This window comes from Tursiops truncatus, chromosome X (genome assembly GCF_011762595.2).
Source record: "Tursiops truncatus isolate mTurTru1 chromosome X, mTurTru1.mat.Y, whole genome shotgun sequence".
Classification (NCBI taxonomy): Eukaryota; Metazoa; Chordata; class Mammalia; order Artiodactyla; family Delphinidae; genus Tursiops; species Tursiops truncatus.
In genome coordinates, this window is record NC_047055.1 from 38,408,367 (window position 1) to 38,429,334 (window position 20,968).

Here is a 20,968-nt window from a genome sequence, read left to right on the forward strand (position 1 = left end):
GATATTTTTCAGGAGTCCAGGTCTATGTTGTTTGTTTCATTGTGATTTTAATTTCATTTTCTTGATGAGGTTGGAAACCTTCTCAGACATTTATTGACCATTTGGATAGCCTCCTTTGTGAAATGGCCGTTCAATTCTTTTGCCCTTTTAGCAAATGTAGAAATGTCTGTTTCCTGCATGAATGTCTTTCCATCTGTTTTTATCTGTGTCCAGATGCAGTCTTGTTTCAGAGGTCACTCTAGGTATGCATCAAAGCAGTAGTTCAGCCCCAAAGCCCTGTGGTAGATATGGCAGATCTCAATGATAACTACTTACCTTCAGTACTGCTACAGAGAAGAGGGAGGTAGAAAAGTGTTGTGATTATATGTCATGAATAGTCTTATCTCCAAACTTCATCTCTAATCTTACATGCATTTCTTATAAATTTAAAAAAGTTCTTTATCATTGTGGATACTTGCTCTTTGTTGGTTATATGTGTTGAAATTGTCTATTCCCATTCTTTGGCTTATCATTTCACTGCCTTTATGGTTTCTTTTCATGAATAAAAGTTCTTCTTTTTTTTTTTCCTCCCGGTACACGGGCCTCTCACTGTTGTGGCCTCTCCCGTTGCGGAGCACAGGCTCCGGACGCGCAGGCTCAGTGACCATGGCTCACAGGCCCAGCCGCTCCGCGGCATGTGGGATCTTCCCAGACCGGGGCACGAACCCAGGTCCCCTGCATCAGCAGGCGGACTCTCAACCACTGCGCCACCAGGGAAGCCCTCTCATGTGATTTTGATTGAGATTCCATCAAGGAAATCAGTTAAGGACAATTGACTTGTTTATAGTATGAATCTTCAAATCTTGGAATGTAAATATGGTATATATTTTCATTCATTTAATTGTTCTTTAATGTATATTTTCTGTTTTCTATTCTAACATTTTGTGAAACTGAATAGGTTTTTTTCTTAATTTTTAAACAGCTTTATTAGGTATATAATTTACATATAATGAAATTCACCTATTGTGTTCAATTAGGTGCATTTTACTAAATTTATTGAATTATCAATCATTACTACATCCAATTTTAGGACTTTTCCATGACTGCAAATTCCCTTGAACCCATTTGTGGTAAATTACTCCCATGTCTACCCTAAACCTTTGTCTCTACAAATTTGTCATTTCTAGATATTTCATATAAATAGAATCTTATAATATATGATCTTTGAAATTTTGCTTCTTTCAGGTAGCATGATGTTTTTGAAGTTTGCTCATGTTGTAGCATGTATCAGCAATTCATTCCTTTTTGTTGCTAAATAGTTTTCCGTTGTATAGATATACCACATTTTGTTTATCCCTTTACCACTTGATGACACTGGGTTGTTTCCACTTTGGGGCTGTTATGAACAATGCTGTAAACATTCATGTCCAGGTTTTTGTGTGGATATGTTTTCATTTCTCTTGAGTGAATAGAATTTCTGGGTCATACAGTAACTCTATGTATAAACTTTTGAGGAACTGCCAAACTGTTTTCCAATGTTTCCAACTGTTTCCCAAGTAAAATGGAGGCACCATTTTACTTTCTCATCAGTGATGTATGAGCGTTCCTACTTCTCTACATCCTTGCTAACACTTACTATTGCATATTTTTTTATTCAGCTATTCTTGTGGGTGTGTACTGTTATCTGATTGTAGTTTTAATTTAAATTTCTGTAGTAACAAATAATCTTGATACTTTTTCAAGTGTTTATGAGCCATTCGTATGTCTTTTTTTGATGAAATGTCTATTCAAATCTTTTACCCAGTTTTTGATTGGGTTGTTTGTTTTCTTAGTATTGAGTGGTAAGTGTTCTTTATGTATTCTGAATACAAGTCCTTTACAAGATATATGCTTTGCAATTATTTTCTTCCAGTCTGTTTCTTTTTGTTTTCTTAATGGTGTTTTTTGAAGCACAAAAGTTTTTAATTTTAATGAAGTTCAATTTATTAATTTGTTCTTTTATGACTTGTGCTTTTGGTATCATATCTAAGAAATCTTTGCTTAATTCAAGGTCAGAAAGATATTCTCCTATGTTTTCTTCTAGAATAGTTTTAGCCTTTACAATTATATTTATTATTAATTTTATTTTTCTGTGTGAGATAAGGAATCAAAATTCATATTTTTGTATGTGTATGTCCAATTGTCCCAGCATTGTTAATTGTAAAGATTATTATTTCCCCATTGAATTTTCTTGGCACTTTTGTAGAAAAATCAGTTGATCACAAATGTTAGTGTTTATTTCTGGACACTCATGTTGATTCCATTGATCTATATGCGTACACTGTATATATGCCTATCCTTATGCTCTGAATCTCTTTACCTTTATAGTAAGTTTCAAAATCAGATAGTGTAACTCCTCCAATTTTGTTCCTTTTTCTCAAAATTGCTTTGGTTATTCTAGTTCCTTTGTATTTCCATGTAAATTTTAGAAGCAGCTTGTCAACTTTTTTACAAAAAAAGCCTGCTGGAATTTTATACAGATTGTGTTGAATCTGTAATTCAATTTGGGGAAATTGCTGTTTTAATAATATTGAATATTCTAATCCATGAATATGTAATGCATCTTCCTTTATTTTGATTTTCTATAATTTATTTCAGCAATGTTTTGAATTTTTCAGATTATATATACTTCTTTTACTAAGTTCTAAATATTTTATTCATTTTGAGGATATTATGAATAGAATTTTTCTTATTTCATTTTCTGATTGTTACATGTAAATATATAGGAATACAGTTGTATATCCATCTTGTATTCTGTGACTAAACTCTTTTATTAGCTATAGTAGTTCAGTGCATACCTTAGGATTTTCTACATAGACAATCATGTTGCCTATGAATAAAGACAGTTATTTTTTCCTTTCCTATCTGGTTCCCAGTCTAAGGGGGAAAACATTCAGTTTTTAACCATTAACTATGATCTTACCTCTAGGGTTTTTGTGCATGCTCTTTAGCAGTATATTACTTTCTTATGGGTACTGTAATTACCATAAATTTAATGGCTTAAAGCAACACAGAATTTTTCTCTTACAGTTCTAGAGGTCAAAAGTCCTAAAATCAAGATGTCCACAGGGCTGCATTTCTTCTGGGGTTCTCTAGGAGAGCCTTTTCCAGCTTCTGGAATCCACCTGCATTGCTTGGTTAATGGCCCCTTCCTCACATTACTCCAACCTCTACTTCCATCCTACCTCTCCTACTGTTTCTGACTCTTCTTCCTCCTTCTTATAAGGACCCTTGTAAATTACATTGGGATCACCTGCATAATCAGTGACTTAATCACATCTGCAGAGTTCCTTTTACCATGAGACATTTTCACAGATCCTAGGGTGTAGGATGCAGGCATCTTTGGTGCCTACCACGTGCACGTAGAGGAGATTCCCTTCTATTCCTAATTATTTGAGGATTTCTTGAAAATCATGAATGGGTGTTGGATTTTTTGTACTACTTTTTCTGCACCTACTGTAGTGAGCATGTGGTTTAAAGTTTTAATCTGTTAACATGACATATTTTACTAATTGATTTTTAGATGTGAAAACAATCTTTCATTCCTGGGATAAATACACTTATAAGTGTATCATGATAATCATTTTTATATGTTGCTGGATTAAGCTTGCTAATATTTTGTTAAGGATTTTTGTGTCTGTTTTCATGAGGGATATTGGTCTGTGGTTTTCTTTTCTTGTGATGTCTTTCCTTAGCTTTGGTTTCGGTGTAATAATGACATAGTAGAATAAGTTGGAAAATATTCCCTCCTCCTTTATTTTCTGAAAGTGTTTGTGCAGGGTCGATATTATTTCTTAAATATTTGATAGAATTCACAAATGAAACCATCCGTACCTGGACTTTTCTTTGTGAGCAGTTTGTTGATTACTAATTCAGCCTGTATATCTTATAGGTTTTTCAGCTGTTCTTCTTGAGACTGCTTTGTTAATTTATATCTTCCTTTGAATTTGTTCATTCATCTAAGCTTTCTCATTTGTTGGCCTAAAGTTATAATTAATGTTCCCTTTTAATCATTTCCATTTCTATAGGGTCAGTAATGATGCCTCCCTTTTAATTATTGACTTTAGTCATTTTTGTCTTCTCTCTTATTTTCTTGGTTGGTCTAGCTAAGGGTTTGCCATTTTGTTAATCTTTTCAAAGAACCAGCTTTTGGTTTCATTGATTCTTCTCTACTTTTAATGTTTTGTGTTGCACTGATTCCCTAATCTTTATTATTTCCTTCCTACTCCTTTGTATTTAGTTCGCTCTTTTTCTACTTTCCTAAGTTGGAAGCTCAGATTATAGATTTGAAAACATTCTTTACTGATATAAGTGTTTAAAGCTTTGTACATTGTTTTTTGTTTGTTTCTTTTTGTTTTTTGTTTTTGGCCAGTGACAACATCACGCACAGAGTGCATGATGCATTTTATTTTTTTTATTTATATTTGTTTACATCTTTATTGGAGTATAATTGCTTTACAATGGTGTGTTAGTTTCTGCTTTATAAAAAAGTGAATCAGTTATACATATACATATGTTCCCATATCTCTTCCCTCTTGCATCTCCCTCCCTCCCACCCTCCCTATCCCACCCCTCCAGGCGGTCACAAAGCACCGAGCTGATCTCCCTATGCTATGCGGCTGCTTCCCACTAGCTATCTACCTTACGTTTGGTAGTGTATATATATCCATGCCTCTCTCTCGCCTTGTCACAGCGTACCCTTCCCCCTCTGTGTATCCTCAAGTCCATTCTCTAGTAGGTCTGTGCCTTTATTCCTGTCTTACCCCTAGGTTCTTCATGACATTTTTTAAAATTCTATATATATGTGTTAGCATATGGTATTTGTCTCTCTTTCTGACTTACTTCACTCTGTATGACAGACTCTAGGTCTATCCACCTCATTATAAATGGCTCAATTTTGTTTCTTTTTATGGCTGAGTAATATTCCATTGTATATATGTGCCACATCTTCTTTATCCATTCATCCGATGATGGACACTTAGGTTGTTTCCATCTCCAGGCTATTGTAAATAGAGCTGCAATGAACATTTTGGTGCATGACTCTTTTTGAATTATGGTTTTCTCAGGATATATGCCCAGTAGTGGGATTTCTGGGTCATATGGTAGTTCTATTTTTAGTTTTTTAAGGAACCTCCATACTGTTCTCCACAGTGGCTATATCAATTTACATTCCCACCAACAGTGCAAGAGGGTTCCCTTTTCTCCACACCCTCTCCAGCATTTATTGTTTCTAGATTTTTTGATGATGGCCATTCTGACTGGTGTGAGATGATATCTCATTGTAGTTTTGATTTGCATTTCTCTAATGATTAATGATGTTGAGCATTCTTGCATGTGTTTGTTGGCAGTCTGTATATCTTCTTTGGAGAAATGTCTGTTTAGGTCTTCTGCCCACTTTTGGATTGGGTTGTTTGTTTTTTTGTTATTGAGCTGCATGAGCTGCTTAAAAATTTTGGAGATTAATCCTTTGTCAGTTGCTTCATTTGCAAATATTTTCTCCCATTCTGAGGGTTGTCTTTTGGTCTTGTTTATGGTTTCCTTTGCTGTGCAAAAGCTTTGCAGTTTCATTAGGTCCCATTTGTTTATTTTTGTTTTTATTTCCATTTCTCTAGGAGGTGGGTCAAAAAGGATCTTGCTGTGATTTATGTCATAGAGTGTTCTGCCTATGTTTTCCTCTAAGAGTTTGATAGTTTCTGGCCTTACATTTAGGTCTTTAATCCATTTTGAACTCATTTTTGTGTATGGTGTTAGGGAGTGATCTAATCTCATACTTTTACATGTACTGGTCTAGTTTTCCCAGCACCAGTTACTGAAGAGGCTGTCCTTTTCCACTGTACATTCCTGCCTCCTTTATCAAAGATAAGGTGACCATATGTGCGTGGGTTTATCTCCGGGCTTTCTATCCTGTTCCATTGAGCTATGTTTCTGTTTTTGTGCCAGTACCATACTGTCTTGATTACTGCAGCTTTGTAGTATAGTCTGAAGTCAGGGATCCTGATTCCTCCAGCTCCGTTTTTTGTTCTCAAGATTGTTTTGGCTATTCGGGGTCTTTTGTGTTTCCATACAAATTGTGAAATTTTTGTTCTAGTTCTGTGAAAAATGCCAGTGGTAGTTTGATAGGGATTGCATTGAATGTGTAGATTGCTTTGGGTAGTAGAGTCATTTTCACAATGTTGATTCTTCCAATCCAAGAACATGGTATATCTCTCCATCTATTTGTATTATCTTTAATTTCTTTCATCAGTGTCTTATAATTTTCTGCATACAGGTCTTTTGTCTCCTTAGGTAGGTTTATCCCTAGATATTTTATTCTTTTTGTTGCAGTGGTAAATGGGAGTGTTTTCTTGATTTCACTTTCAGATATTTCATCATTAGTGTATAGGAATGCCAGAGATATCTGTGCATTAATTTTGTATTCTGAACTTTACCAAATTCATTGATTAGCTCTAGTAGTTTTCTGGTAGCATCTTTAGGATTCTCTATGTATAGTATCATGTCATCTGCAAACAGTGACAGCTTTACTTCTTTTCCGATTTGGATTCCTTTTATTTCCTTTTCTTCTCTGATTGCTGTGGCTGAAACTTCCAAAATTTTGAATAAGAGTGGTGAGAGTGGGCCACCTCGTCTTGTTCCTGATCTTAGTGGAAATGCTTTCAGATTTTCACCATTGAGGACGATGTTGGCTGTGGGTTTCTCATACATGGCCTTTATTATGTTGAGGAAAGTTCCCTCTATGCCTACTTTCTGCAGGGTTTTTATCATAAATGGGTGTTGAATTTTGTTGAAAGCTTTCTCTGCATCTATTGAGATGATCATATGGTTTTTCTCCTTCAGTTTGTTAATATGATTTATTACATTGATTGATTTGCGTATATTAAAGAATCCTTGCATTCCTGGAATAAACCCCACTTGATCATGGTGTGTGATCCTTTTAATGTGCTGTTGGATTCTGTTTGCTAGTATTTTGTTGAGGATTTTTGCATCTATGTTCATCAGTGATATTGGCCTGTAGTTTTCTTTCTTTGTGACATCCTTGTCTGGTTTTGGTATCAACATGATGGTGGCCTCATAGAATGAGTTTGGGAGTGTTCCTCCCTCTGCTATATTTTGGAAGAGTTTGAGAAGGATAGGTGTTAGCTCTTCTGTAAATGTTTGACAGAATTCGCCTGTGAAGCCATCTGGTCCTGGGCTTTTCTTTGTTGGAAGATTTTTAATCACAATTTCAATTTCAGTGCTTGTGATTGGTCTGTTCATATTTTCTGTTTCTTCCTGATTCAGTCTTGGCAGGTTGTGCATTTCTAAGAATTTGTCCATTTCTTCCAGGTTGTCCATTTTATTGGCATAGAGTTGCTTGTAGTAATCTCTCATGATCTTTTGTATTTCTGCAGTGTCACTTGTTACTTCTCCTTTTTCATTTCTAATTCTGTTGATTTCAGTGTTCTCCCTTTTTTTCTTGATGAGTCTGGCTAATTGTTTATCAATTTTGTTTATCTTCTCAAAGAACCAGCTTTTAGTTTTATCGATCTTTGCTATTGTTTCCTTCATTTCTTTTTCATTTATTTCTGATCTGATTTTTATGATTTCTTTCCTTCTGCTAACTTAGGGTTTTTTTTTGTCCTCCTCTCTCTAATTGCTTTAGGTGCAAGGTTAGGTTGTTTATTCGAGATGTTTCCTGTTTCTTAAAGTAGGATGGTATTGCTATAAACTTCCCTCTTACAACTGCTTTTGCTGCATCCCATAGATTTTTGGGTCCTCGTGTCTCCATTGTCATTTGTTTCTAGGTATTTTTTGATTTCCTCTTTGATTTCTTCAGTGATCACTTCGTTATTAAGTAGTGTATTGTTTAGCCTCCATGTGTTTGTATTTTTTACAGATCATTTCCTGTAATTGATATCTAGTCTCATAGCGTTGTGGTTGGAAAAGATACTTGATACAATTTCAATTTTCTTAAATTTACCAAGGCTTGATTTGTGACCCAAGATACGATCTATCCTGGGGAATGTTCCATGAGCACTTGAGATAAATGTGTATTCTGTTGTTTTTGCATGGAAAGTCCTATAAATATCAATTAAGTCCGTCTTGTTTAATGTATCATTTAAAGCTTGTGTTTCCTTATTTATTTTCATTTTGGATGATCTGTCCATTGGTGAAACTGGGGTGTTAAAGTCCCCTACTATGAATGTGTTACTGTCGATTTCCCCTTTTATGGCTGTTAGTATTTGCCTTATGTATTGAGGTGCTCCTATGTTGGGTGCATAAATGTTTACAATTGTTATATCTTCTTCTTGGATCAATCCCTTGATCATTATGTAGTGTCCTTCTTTGTCTCTTCTTATAGTCTTTATTTTAAAGTCTATTTTGTCTGATATGAGAATTGCTACTCCAGCTTTCTTTTGGTTTCCATTTGCATGAAATATCTTTTTCCATCCCCTTACTTTCAGTCTGTATGTGTCTCTAGATCTGAAGTGGGTCTCTCGTAGACAGCAAATATATGGGTCTTGTTTTTGTATCCATTCAGCCAATCTGTGTCTTTTGGTGAGAGCATTTAGTCCATTTACATTTAAGGTAATTATTGATATGTATGTTCCTATTCCCATTTTCTTAATTGTTTTGGGTTCGTTATTGTAGGTCTTTTCCTTCTCTTGTGTTTCTTGCCTAGAGAAGTTCCTTTAGCATTTGTTGTAAAGCTGGTTTGGTGGTGCTGAACTCTCTCAGCTTTTGCTTGTCTGTAAAGGTTTTAATTTCTCCATCAAATCTGAATGAGATCCTTGCTGGGTAGAATAATCTTGGTTGCAGGTTTTTCTCTTTCATCACTTTAAATATGTCCTGCCAGTCCCTTCTGGCTTGCAGAGTTTCTGCTGAAAGATCAGCTGTTAACCTTATGGGGATTCCCTTGTGTGTTATTTTTCTCTTGCTGCTTTTAATATGTTTTCTTTATATTTAATTTTTGACAGTTTGATTAATATGTGTCTTGGCGTATTTCTCCTTGGATTTATCCTGTATGGGACTCTCTGTTCTTCCTGGACTTGATTAACTATTTCCTTTCCCATATTAGGGAAGTTTTCAACTATAATCTCTTCAAATATTTTCTCAGTCCCTTTCTTTTTCTCTTCTTCTTCTGGAACCCCTATAATTCGAATGTTGATGCGTTTAACGTTGTCCCAAAGGTCTCTGAGACTGTTCTCAGTTCTTTTCATTCTTTTTTCTTTATTCTGTTCTGCAGTAGTTATTTCCACTATTTTATCTTCCAGGTCACTTATCCGTTGTTCTGCCTCAGTTATTCTGCTATTGATCCCATCTAGAGTATTTTTAATTTCATTTATTGTGTTGTTCATTGTTGTTTGTTTCATCTTTAGTTCTTCTAGGTCCTTGTTAAATGTTTCTTGCATTTTGTCTATTCTGTTTCCAAGATTTTGGATCATCCTTACTATCATTATTCTGAATTCTTTTTCAGGTAGACTGCCTATTTCCTCTTCATTTGTTAGGTCTGGTGGGTTTTTATCTTGGTCCTTCATCTGCTGCGTGTTTTTCTGTCTTCTCATTTTGCCTGTCTTACTGTGTGTGGGGTCTCCTTTTTGCAGGCTGCAGGTTCGTAGTTCCCGTTGTTTTTGGTGTCTGTCCCCAGTGGCTAAGGTTGGTTCAGTGGGTTGTATAGGCTTCCTGGTGGAGGGGACTAGTGCCTGTGTTCTGGTGGATGAGGCTGGATCTTGTCTTTCTGGTGGGCAGGTCCACGCCTGGTGGTGTGTTTTGGGGTGTCTGTGGACTTATTATGATTTTAGGCAGCCTCTCTGCTAATGGGTGAGGTTGTGTTCCCGTCTTGCTAGTTGTTTGGGATAGGGTGTCCAGCCCTGTAGCTTGCTGGTCGTTGAGTGAAGCTGGGTGCTGGTGTTGAGATGGAGATCTCTGGGAGGTTTTCGCCGTTTGATATTATGTGGAGCTGGGAGGTCTCTTGTGGACCAGGGTTCTGAATTTGGCTCTCCCACCTCAGAGGCACAGTGCTGACTCCTGGCTGCAGCACCAAGAGCCTTTCATCCACACGGCTCAGAATAAAAGGGAGAAAAAGTAGAAAGAAAGAATTAGTAGAAGAAGAAAAAAAGAAAGAGAAAGAAAGAAAGAAAGAAAGAAAAAAAAAGGAGGGAGGGAGGAAGGAAAAGAAGAAAGAAAGAAAATAAAGTAAAATAAAATAAAGTAATATAAAATATAATAGTTATTAAAATAAAAAAGTAATTATTAAGAAAAAAAACGGACGGATAGAACCCTAGGACAAATGGTGGAAGCAAAGCTATACAGACAAAATCTCACACAGAAGCATACACTTACACACTCACAAAAAGAGGAAAAGGGGAAAAAAGTCATAAATCTTGCTCTCAAAGTCCACCTCCTCAATTTGGGATGATTCATTGTCTAAAGGAGGGAAGGAAGGAAAGAAAGAAAGAAAGAAGATAAAGTAAAATAAAATAAAGTTATTAAAATAAAAAATAATTATTAAGAAAAGAATTTAAAAAAAAAACAAAAACGGACAGACAGAACCCTAGGACAAATGGTGGAAGCAAAGCTATACAAGACAAAATCTCACACAGAAGCATACACATACACACTCACAAAAAGAGGAAAAGGGGAAAGAATCATAAATCTTGCTCTGAACGTCCACCTCCTCAATTTGGGATGATTCGTTGTCTATTCATGTATTCCACAGATGCAGGGTACATCAAGTTGATTGTGGAGCTTTAATCCACTGCTCTTGAGGCTGCTGGGAGAGATTTCCCTTTCTCTTCTTTGTTCTCACAGCTCCGAGGGGCTCAGCTTTGGATTTGGCCCCGCCTCTGCGTGTAGGTCGCCGGAGGGCGACTGTTCTTTGCTCAGACAGGACGGGGTTTAAGGAGCCGCTGATTCAGGGACTCTGGCTCACTCAGGCCGGGGGGAGGGAGGGGCACAGATGCGGGGCGGGCCTGCGGTGGCAGAGGCCGGCGTGACGTTGCACCGGCCTGAGGCGCGCCGTGCGTTCTCCTGGGAGAGTTGTCCCTGGATCCCGGGAACCTGGCAGTTGCGGACTGCAGAGGCTCCCTGGAAGGGGGGGTGTGGATAGTGACCTGTGCTCGCACACAGGCTTCTTGGTGGCGGCACCAGCAGCGTTAGCGTCTCATGCCCGTCTCTGGGGTCCACGCTTTTAGCCACGGCTCATGCCCGTCTCTGGAGCTCCTTTAAGCAGCGCTCTTAATCCCTTCTCCTCGCGCACCAGGAAGCAAAGAGGGTGGAAAAAGTCTCTTGCCTCTTCGCAGGTCCAGACTTTTCCCTGGACTCCCTCCCGGCTAGCCGTGGTGCACCAGCCCCTTCAGGCTGTGTTCATTCCGCCAACCCCAGTCCTCTCCCGAGCCTCAGCTCCCAGCCCCGCCCGCCCCGGCGGGTGAGTAGACAAGCCTCTCGGCCTGGTGAGTGCCGGTCGGCACCGATCCTCTGTGTGGGAATCTCTCCGCTTTTCCCTCCGCACCCCTGTTGCTGCACTCTCCTCCGTGGCTCCGAAGCTTCCCCGCTCCGCCACCCGCAGTCTCTGCCCGCGAAGGGGCTTCCTAGTGTGTGGAAACCTTTCCTCCTTCACAGCTCCCTCCCACTGGTGCAGGTCCCGGCCCTATCCTTTTGTCTGTTTTTTCTTTTCTCTTTTACCCTACCCAGGTATGTGGGGGGTTTCTTGCCTTTTGGGAGGTCTGAGGTCTTCTGCCAGCGTTCAGTAGGTGTTCTGTAGGAGTTGTTCCACGTGTAGATGTATTTCTGGTGTATCTGTGGGGAGGAAAGTGATCTCTGCATCTTACTCTTCCACCATCTTCCCAGAAGCTCCTCTGTACATTGTTTTATCTGTATCCATAAGTATTATGTTGTGTTTTCATTTTCATTTAGTTCAGAGTATTTTAAAATCTCCTATGGAAGTTCTTTGACCTATGGATTATTTAGAAGTGTGTTGTTTAATTTCCAGATATTTATATTTTCTCAGATTTCTTCTAGCAGTATATCTCTAATGTGATTCCATTATGGTCAGAGAAATACTTTGATTTCAGACTTTAAAATTTTTTTGAAGCATACTCCCACCTTGGAACCCTCACTCCAATATCAGGATGATAGATTACTTCACTTCCTGTAAGGCTTCTCTCAAATGTCACCTTCTCAATGAGACCTACTCAGACCAACAGTAAAATTGCAACCAACACTACCACCACCTTCTAGCCCTTCCAGTTATCCCTTATGCTGCTGTACTTTTTCTTTTTCATAGCACTCATAACCTTCTAGCATACCATATAATTTACTTAGTTCTTTGAAGATAGGGATCTTTGTTTTATTAATGTGTCCCAAGAACCTAGAATACTACCTGGATCATAATAGTCACCGAATAAATATTTTTGAGTATATACATTAGTATATTCATCCACTTGGTCATATGTAACCAAAATTTGTTCACTTTTGTTGTAATATAGGATTTCATTATATAAACTTACTACAATTTTATAATTGATTCTTCTTAGGTGGATACTTATATTTTTGCTAGTTTCAGGCCTGTTATAAATAGTACTGATCTAAATATTCTTATTATTGTATTCTGGTGCACTATGCCCAAATTATTCTAGGGTATATATGTAGGAGTGGAATTGATGGGTCATATTATGAGCATATATTCAGCATTAGTAGGTAATGTCATGGTGATTTGCACTGTGGCTGCACATTCCTACCAGCAATGTATGGGGGCTCCATTTGCTCTACAGCCTCACTGACATGTGGTATTGGTATTCTTTTTTATTTTTTGCCAATATGGTATTCCCTTCTTAATTAGTATTTCCCTGAATTCTAATATTGAGCACTTTTGCATATATTTATTAGCCAGTGTATTTCCTCTTTTGTGAGGCACCTTTTTCTGTCTTTTGCCCATTTTCCTAATGATTGTGTTCTTTATCAGTTATTTGTATAGCAAATATCTTTTTCCATTCCGTGAGTTTTCTGTTTAGGATATTTTGATGAACAGAAGCTTTTAATTTTAATGTAGTTGAATTTGTCGATATATTCCTTAATGGTTAATGCTTTTTGAGTCTTAAGAAATCCTTCCATAAATATTCTTATACCTTGCTGGTGGAAATGCAGAATAGTACAATTCCTACAGAGTGGAATTTAGCAATGTATAGAAAAATTACATACACATTTGCCTTTTATCTCAGCAGTGCCACTTCTTGGAATCTATTTCAAATATATACTGAGAAAATACAAAATCCTGTATGCAGAAGGCTGTTTGTCAGGGCATTATTCACAATAGCAGAAAAGACTGGAAACAACACCAAGGTGCATCAGTAAGGGAGTAGTTGAATAAACTATTGTACATCCACACAATGAAGTACTATGCAGCTATAAGAAGGAAAGGGAAGAGCTCTATACATTAATATGGAATTATCACCAGGATATATTGCTAAGTGCAAAAAAGTAAATTGTAGAAAGTGAAGTAAGTTACCTTTTACGTAGGACAGGGGGTGTAATGAATTTTATATATATATATATATATATATATATAAACACACACATACACATAAATATGTGTGGTGTGTTTGTGCCTATTTGCTTATATTTCAAAAAATAAACAATGGAACCATAAATCCAAAACCTAATAAAATTATAACTTATGGAGAAGGAAAGGAGTGGGATGAAGGGGACAGAGGTGGAAGTGAGACTTCTGTGAAGGTACTGTATAACACAGTTTTCACTTTAGACCCATGTAAATGTTTTGTGTAGTTTAAAAATTTAATCAAAAGGGAAAAAAGATCAATCCTTAACATTTGTAAACAGCCTGAAGCAAATGAGCCTAACTATGAATAAAGTTGGTAGCATAACCATATAGAGAAAATAATTATTTAAAATAACTTCAAAACAGTATTTGTATATTCCGAATGGGATATATTTTAAGGTCAAAAGTAACTGCAAAGAATTATAAAACTGTATTAAGTAGTTTTGTTGTTGATAGTCATATTAGTATTGTTGATAACCATATTAGTATTGTTACTGACACTTAAAAGTTCTATATATTGTAGGAAAAAGCTAATAAATAATTTTGTTAATATCATTAGGAGCCAATATCTTAAGCACATGTGAAAAGAGATACAAGTCAAAAATCAAGGAGTTTGAGTTAAAACCTTGTAATCTTAAATTTGAAGTGGAAATACCAGTATGAATTTATGATTTATTTTTCGTAAAAATTTTCCTACCTTTGTTCACTGAAAAGGCCTAGAAGCAACAACAACTCAACATTTATGAACAGAACTAGCAACGTATTGTGGTTTCTAAACACTATTTCCCACTAACAGGAGCCAGTGGTCCTTAGAGAAATATTCCAGCTTTGAGTCAAGAAATATGCAAGATGAGCTTAAGACATCTTGCTGTGCCAGAAAACTGGAAAGCAATACAGGAGCCAATTTTAAGGGACTTTCACTAGTCCTGAGTGGGATAATTTGACTACTAAAAAAAATGACTACATTTAATTGAAACACATCAAATATATGAAAATACAGGTCTCACAATTATACTAAAAATCATCATTTTTAACACTTTTAAAGTACCAACTTGGGCTTCCCTGGTGGCGCAGTGGTTGGGAGTCCGCCTGCCGATGCAGGGGGCGCACGCGGGTTCGTGCCCCGGTCCGGGAGGATCCCGGGTGCTGCGGAGCGGCTGGGCCCATGAGCCGTGGCCGCTGGGCCTGCGCGTCCGGAGCCTGTGCTCTGCGGCGAGAGAGGCCACAGCAATGAGAGGCCCACATACCGCCAAAAAAAAAAAAAAAGTACCAACTCATTACTTTTATAGTTGGTAAATAATGGGAAGCAAATCAAGCATTTATCCTGCTTTTGCTGTATGAACTGTATGTAGGGAAACCACATAGTTGATGACGGTAAGTCCATTATAGAATTCCAGATAATAAATACAGAAGAAATAATAGAAATAATAAGTACAAAATAAATAATAGAATTAGGGGAGCCCCGTTTTACAACTCTTAATAAATTAATGGATTTAGGCAATGGTCATCAATAGATGCAAAACCCCTTAGGTGAAATGTGAATGGGAAAACTTCATAATGGAAAGATCAGACTAATACCACCTGAATCCACTGATCAATTTTAGCATCACTAGAAAGGGGACCACTAAACATTATGTGCCTTATGACATGATGTAATAGGAAATACACATCTATATAATATAAGGAGGATTCTTGCCTAAAAATATTGAACCCAAATCTAAATCAGCACTATCCAATTCACCTTTCTACAATGATGTAAATGGTTTTTATTCTGCCCATTATGGTATCCACTAGCCACATGTGCTTGTTGAGCATTTGATATTCCTAATTTAACAGAGGAACTGACATTTTAAAAATTAATTTAAATAGACTCATGTGGCTAGTGGCCACATTGAAAGCATAGCTCTAGTTTTAACTGCCAGTTTGTAAGAAATAGAGGGGATTGAGGAACAAGTTAAATAATATGAGGAGCAGCCAGTCAAATTCATTTGTTCTATGAACAAATGATGTGGTTTCTCTATAAATCAATGGGATGGGGAAGAAACAGGTTGGAGGGGTGGGAAAGAAGGGGCACTGTTTGTTTGTTTTTTTAATGAGGCTTAAAAGATATAACAGCCAATGGCTGGTTTAGATCCTAAACCAAGTGTAAAAAGATATCTTTGAGAAAATCAGGGCCATTTGAATATGAACTCAGTAGTAGATAATGCTAAGGAATTATTATTAATTTTGTGAAGTGTGATAATGCCATACTAACGTTTTTCAAATGTCTTTATCAGTTAGATGCATGTACTTGCATGACCCTGAGAGTGAGCACCTCAAATTTTGTACCCCAGGTGCCTCACTTGCCTTACCATAAGCCCAGCCTTGCCCAAGATGCACTGTAATAACATAGCTATATATTATTGTCATTTTTCACAGGTTGTAAACACCTGCCCCAGCAGAGTTTCATTATCTGAGATTCAAATTTTAATTTCTATTAATTTGTCAAAGGTTGTATTGGTAGGCTTTGTAGAACTTCCCTATCTCTTTGTCTTGATCCAGATGAATCCCAAAAGAAGAACAAAGGTGATCCCATGAACAACCTGGAAAATTTTTACCAAGAGATGATAATGAAAAAACGTCTTGAAGAGTTCCAACTAATGAGAGGTGAACCCTTTGCTTCCCACTCACTGGTCTCAGCTACATCAGTGGGAGATAGTGGCACAGCTGAGAACCCGTCATTACTCCAGGACAAGGGAAAACAGGCAGCACAGGGTAAAGGTCCCAGTCTCCATGTGGCAAAAGTTATTGATAATTCACCTGAGCAGTGTTGGACGGGGCCTAAGAAGCTGACGCAGCCAATAGAATTTGTCCCAGAAGATGAGATCCAGAGAAATCGTTTGTCAGAGGAAGAGATCCGAAAAATTCCTATGTTTTCTTCATATAATCCAGGGGAGCCAAACAAGGTATAGGCCAAACCAAGAAAAAAAAATGGGTTTTTTTTATTTACTTCTACCTAAAGTAATACTTTTATATTAGCTTTGATTATACCAAAGAATCATGACATAGGCACAGTGATTGTGTTTTTCCTTAACCTTGACTATTCATTCTCTGCTATATAAGTAGCTCTGACTGTATAAGTAACATATTTCCTTATGATGTTCTTTGTGGTTTTCTAAGGTCTTAAGCTACTCTTAGACTTTTAAAGAAATCTTGATCAGACTCTTGATGGACTCTAGTCCATACCCACTAGAAACCCTCAACTGAAAAAAAGTGACCTCTAATTTCCTAGGCTACTAATAAATCAAGTAGTATTCATAGTACCACCATATCTGGTAGCCATGGTGCCTGGTTGTGAGTAGGGTTTACTATTACCACATGAGTTTTCTCTTCAGAATGCTCCACCTGGCTTTTATATGACATATGACTTAAGTTGCTGATAGCTAAGCAGCAAAGTGAAAGCACAGGGCCTCTAAGCCTTGAGGAATTGGCAAATATCTAAGAAAAGTTGTAAATAATCCTTGTTTTGTTGATCATATCATTATTTCACATTCATGGTATGTGTTACATACAGAATTGAAAATTTCATTATCATGTCACTCAAAGAAGCAACACAAGCCCCTGGAGTATATACTTGATTGTGTCTAATTTAAAAAACAAAACTAAAAAAATAATGTTAGCTTCTGGCTGTCCCTGAATTTTTACAAAGGCATCGTAAGTAAGGAATATTAAAGCAGTTTCCTTTGAATGATTGCATTTCTAATATATTCTTGATGTTCAAGGGTAGCTTGATTTTTATTTATTTTTTATTATGAAATATTACTCATTATAAAAAGTTACAGAGAATAATATAGCAAAAACCTTTGTACCAAGCCAGCCATCTTTATCAATTCTTGCCTTTTTTTTTCTTGGCCATGCCACGCAGCTTGTGGGATTTTAGTTCCCCTGACCAGGGATTGAACCCAGGCCCTTGGCAATGAGAGCGCAGAGTCCTAACCACTGGATCGCCAGGGAATTCTCTATCAATTCTTAACAGTTTCCATATATGCCTAATTAAAAAAAAATAAGGCCTTATGGAGACGCCTGAAGACTTTCGTGTATCCCTCCCCAATCCCATTCCTCTTTCTCCTTTCCAGTGGTAACCACGATCCTGTATTTGCTATTTATTGTTCCCATCCGTGTTTTTATATTTTTACTATATATCTATATATTCATAAACAACATATAGTTTTACATATTTTTTAAATATATAGATGATATCATACTGTACATACCCTTCTACAACTTGCTTTTTTGACTCAATATACATGTTTTTGAAATTTATTTCTAAAGATATAAGGAACTATGTAGCGTTCCGTTGTAGAAAGATACTATAATTCATTTATCCATTCTCCTGAAGATTTTTTCTTTTCATTTTTTTCTGTTATAGACAGTTCTGCAGCAAACATTATTGTACATATCTCCTGTTGCATATGTACAGGAGTTTCTCTAGGACAGGTTTTCAAATTTTAATTTACTATTAGTAGGTCACAACCAGCAATTTTTTAAAGAAATGAAATAGAATAGAAAACATCAAAGTGCATTCCATAGAGTGGTAAGGATGATTATTGTTTCTTGAAGCTTTTGTTTAATATGTGTGTGTGTGATATGTATGTGGGCCAGAATATAAAATGCATTTCTTCCTATACATCTCAGTCAAAAAGGCCAGAAAAATATTGCTCTATTGCAGTGATTCTCAAATGTTAGTGTGCAGCGGAATCACCTGGAAGACTTGTTAAAACACAGATTGCTGGGTTCCGCCCTCAGAATTTTTTGTTCTATACATCTGGAGTAGGGCCTGAGAATTTGCATTTCCAGTTTCCCAGGAGATACTGATGATGTTGCTGGTCTGAGAGTGACATTTTAAGAATCACTGTTCTGTATTACATATCTAGGAGTGGAATTCCTGTGATACAGGGTATGTGTATCGTCACCTCCATGAGCAGGGTTTAAGAAATCTCTTTTACATCTTTGCTAAGACTTTAAAGTTTTTGACTTTTTATTTTTGCCAGTCTAATGTGTTTGAAAGGTATCTCATGGTTTTAATTTGCATGTTCCTGATTTCCAGTGAAGTTATGCATGTATTTATACATTCATTAGTCTTTCAGGAACCTTCTATGAATTGCCTGTTCTGTTTCTTTGCCCATTATTTGATTATTTAGTTTTTAATATTATTTATAGATTTTGATTATTTAGTTTTTGATATTATTTATAGATTTTATTTTAAAATTCTGGATACAAACCCTTGCTGCACCTGGTGAGTAGCTTATATTTTTAACATTGTTTCTGATTTCTTTTGTTAAGCAGAAGTCTTTCATTGTAACGTAATTAAATCATCAGTATTTTATTTGATGGTTTGTGCTTTTTGAGACATTTTAAGGAAATCTTTCCCTACAAATCAATAAGAAAAAGAGAAACAACCCAATAAAAATGGCCAGAAGATATGAACAGGCAATTCACAGGGGAGAAAACATGAATGGACAATTAACTTATAAAGTCTCATTAGTAATCAAAGAAATGCAAAATAAACTACAATGAGATACCATTTAACACCCAGGATGTTGGCATACATTTAAAGGCCTGACTGTGCCAAGTATTGGTGAACATATGGAACAGTAAGAACTCTTAATATACCGCTGGGTGAATACAAATGAGTACAGCCACTTTCAAGAACATTGTGGCAATATCTAGTAAAATGAAAGATGCTCATACACTGTAAGTCAGTAATCCCACTTCTTGGTATCTATCCTAGGTGAACTCTTACACACGCACATTAGATGTTATAAGGATGCTCATAGTAGCATTGTTTATGAACAACATACATGTTCATAAGCAGGAGAATGGATAAAGCATGGTATATCCATAAAATAGAATACTATACAGAAGAAAAAATGAATGAAATAGAACTACAGGTATCAACATGGATGAAACTCAAACAATATTGAATCAAAAAAGTTTGTTGCAGACTTTGGGTTTCAGTGCCAACATGTAAAGTGCTTAGAAGTCATCACTGCTCTCTTAGAACAGGAAGAACAGCTGAACGAACTAAAAATCAATGACTTTTCTTGGACCTATCGGGGATTTGACATCAGAGAGCAAACTGCAATCCTGAAATCTGGAGAGACAGGCAATTACAAAGAGTGACAGCCCAGATCTGCTTATCAGGAGCAGAAAGCACTAGAGCCATAAACTGGTAGGAACACTTAAGTGGTAACTTTGACAAATTGCAGGAAGCAGAGTGTAGATTAGTGTTTGAGTAACAAACACCTGGGGGCCACAGTCTATGGGGGTCCCCACATTTTCATGACTTTTACCTTCAGGAACTCCACTGGGTTCTCAGTGTGAAGAGCCAAGAAAAAGTCTCCTGCTCCTGGCATGGTGACAGGAAAAGTAATCAACTTGAAATACAACCAGATCTTCTACTTAACAAAGAGCTATCCAGCAAGTAAAACAACTTTACCAAAGCCTTCTCTAGTGTGGGAGAAGGGAAATTATCCAACTCCAGGCTCCTCTAGCCTTACTGTCTCATCTAAGAGAAAGAGAATAAAAGCTGTGAAATACTTGTGAAGGTTACAGGCTGGGTACATGGGCACAATAAAAGACTGAAACTTAATTATAGGATTGCAGAATGTTTTCCCATACCCCACACCTTACTACCACATCAGCAGGGCTTCAGTACGTTAACTGTGGATTACAGTCGAAAGACCTGCAAGACTCAGACTCTAAGACGTTTTTAGGGAAACCCAAAGAAAACAAGGGAGACAAAAACAAGGACGTTAGAGGAAATTGAAAAACCTCTGACACCTACAGCTAGAGTAAACATTAAACACAGCCCAGCTTCTAGCCAGATTAACATAAAACCTCACATTAATGACTTGTTTATCTCAGTTTCTATTATGTTATGCATTGTGTCTGGTTTTCAGCAAAAAAGAAATGATAAGGCATGCTAAAAGAAAAACCACAGTCTCAAGAGACGAAACAAGAAGCATCAGAACCAAACTGAGATACAACGTAGGTTTTTGAATGATCATATATATGGAATTTAAAATAACTATAATTAATATGATAAAGAGTCTGTTAGAAATAGTATACAACATGTAAGAACAAATGGATAATGTAAGCAGAGAGATAGAAACTCTAGAAAGATGCAAGAAATCAAAAACACTATAACAGAAATGATGCCTTTGGGAGTTCCCTGGTGGCCTAGTGGTTGGGATTCTGGGCTTTCATTGCCATGGCCCAGGTTCAATCCCTGGTCAGTGAACTGAGATTCCCGCAAGCCATGCGGCATGGCCAAAAAAAAGAAAAAGAAATAATGCCTTTGATAGGCTCATGAGCAGACTGCATACAGCCAAGGAAAGAATTAGTAAGCTTGAAGTTACGTCAATAGAATCCTCC

General features: G+C 36.9%; 1 protein-coding gene across 5 annotated transcripts in view; it reads left to right on the forward strand.

Moving 5' to 3' along the window:
- Positions 1-20,968, forward strand: part of RBM41 (RNA binding motif protein 41) — a 65,542-nt gene that overhangs the window by 20,111 nt on the left and 24,463 nt on the right. For all 5 annotated transcript variants that reach the window (XM_033849448.2, XM_033849446.2, XM_033849447.2 and 2 more), the window contains one exon: positions 16,094-16,497. In XM_033849448.2, coding sequence (XP_033705339.1) covers positions 16,094-16,497 — 404 coding nt within the window. The remainder of the gene's footprint in view (positions 1-16,093; positions 16,498-20,968) is intronic.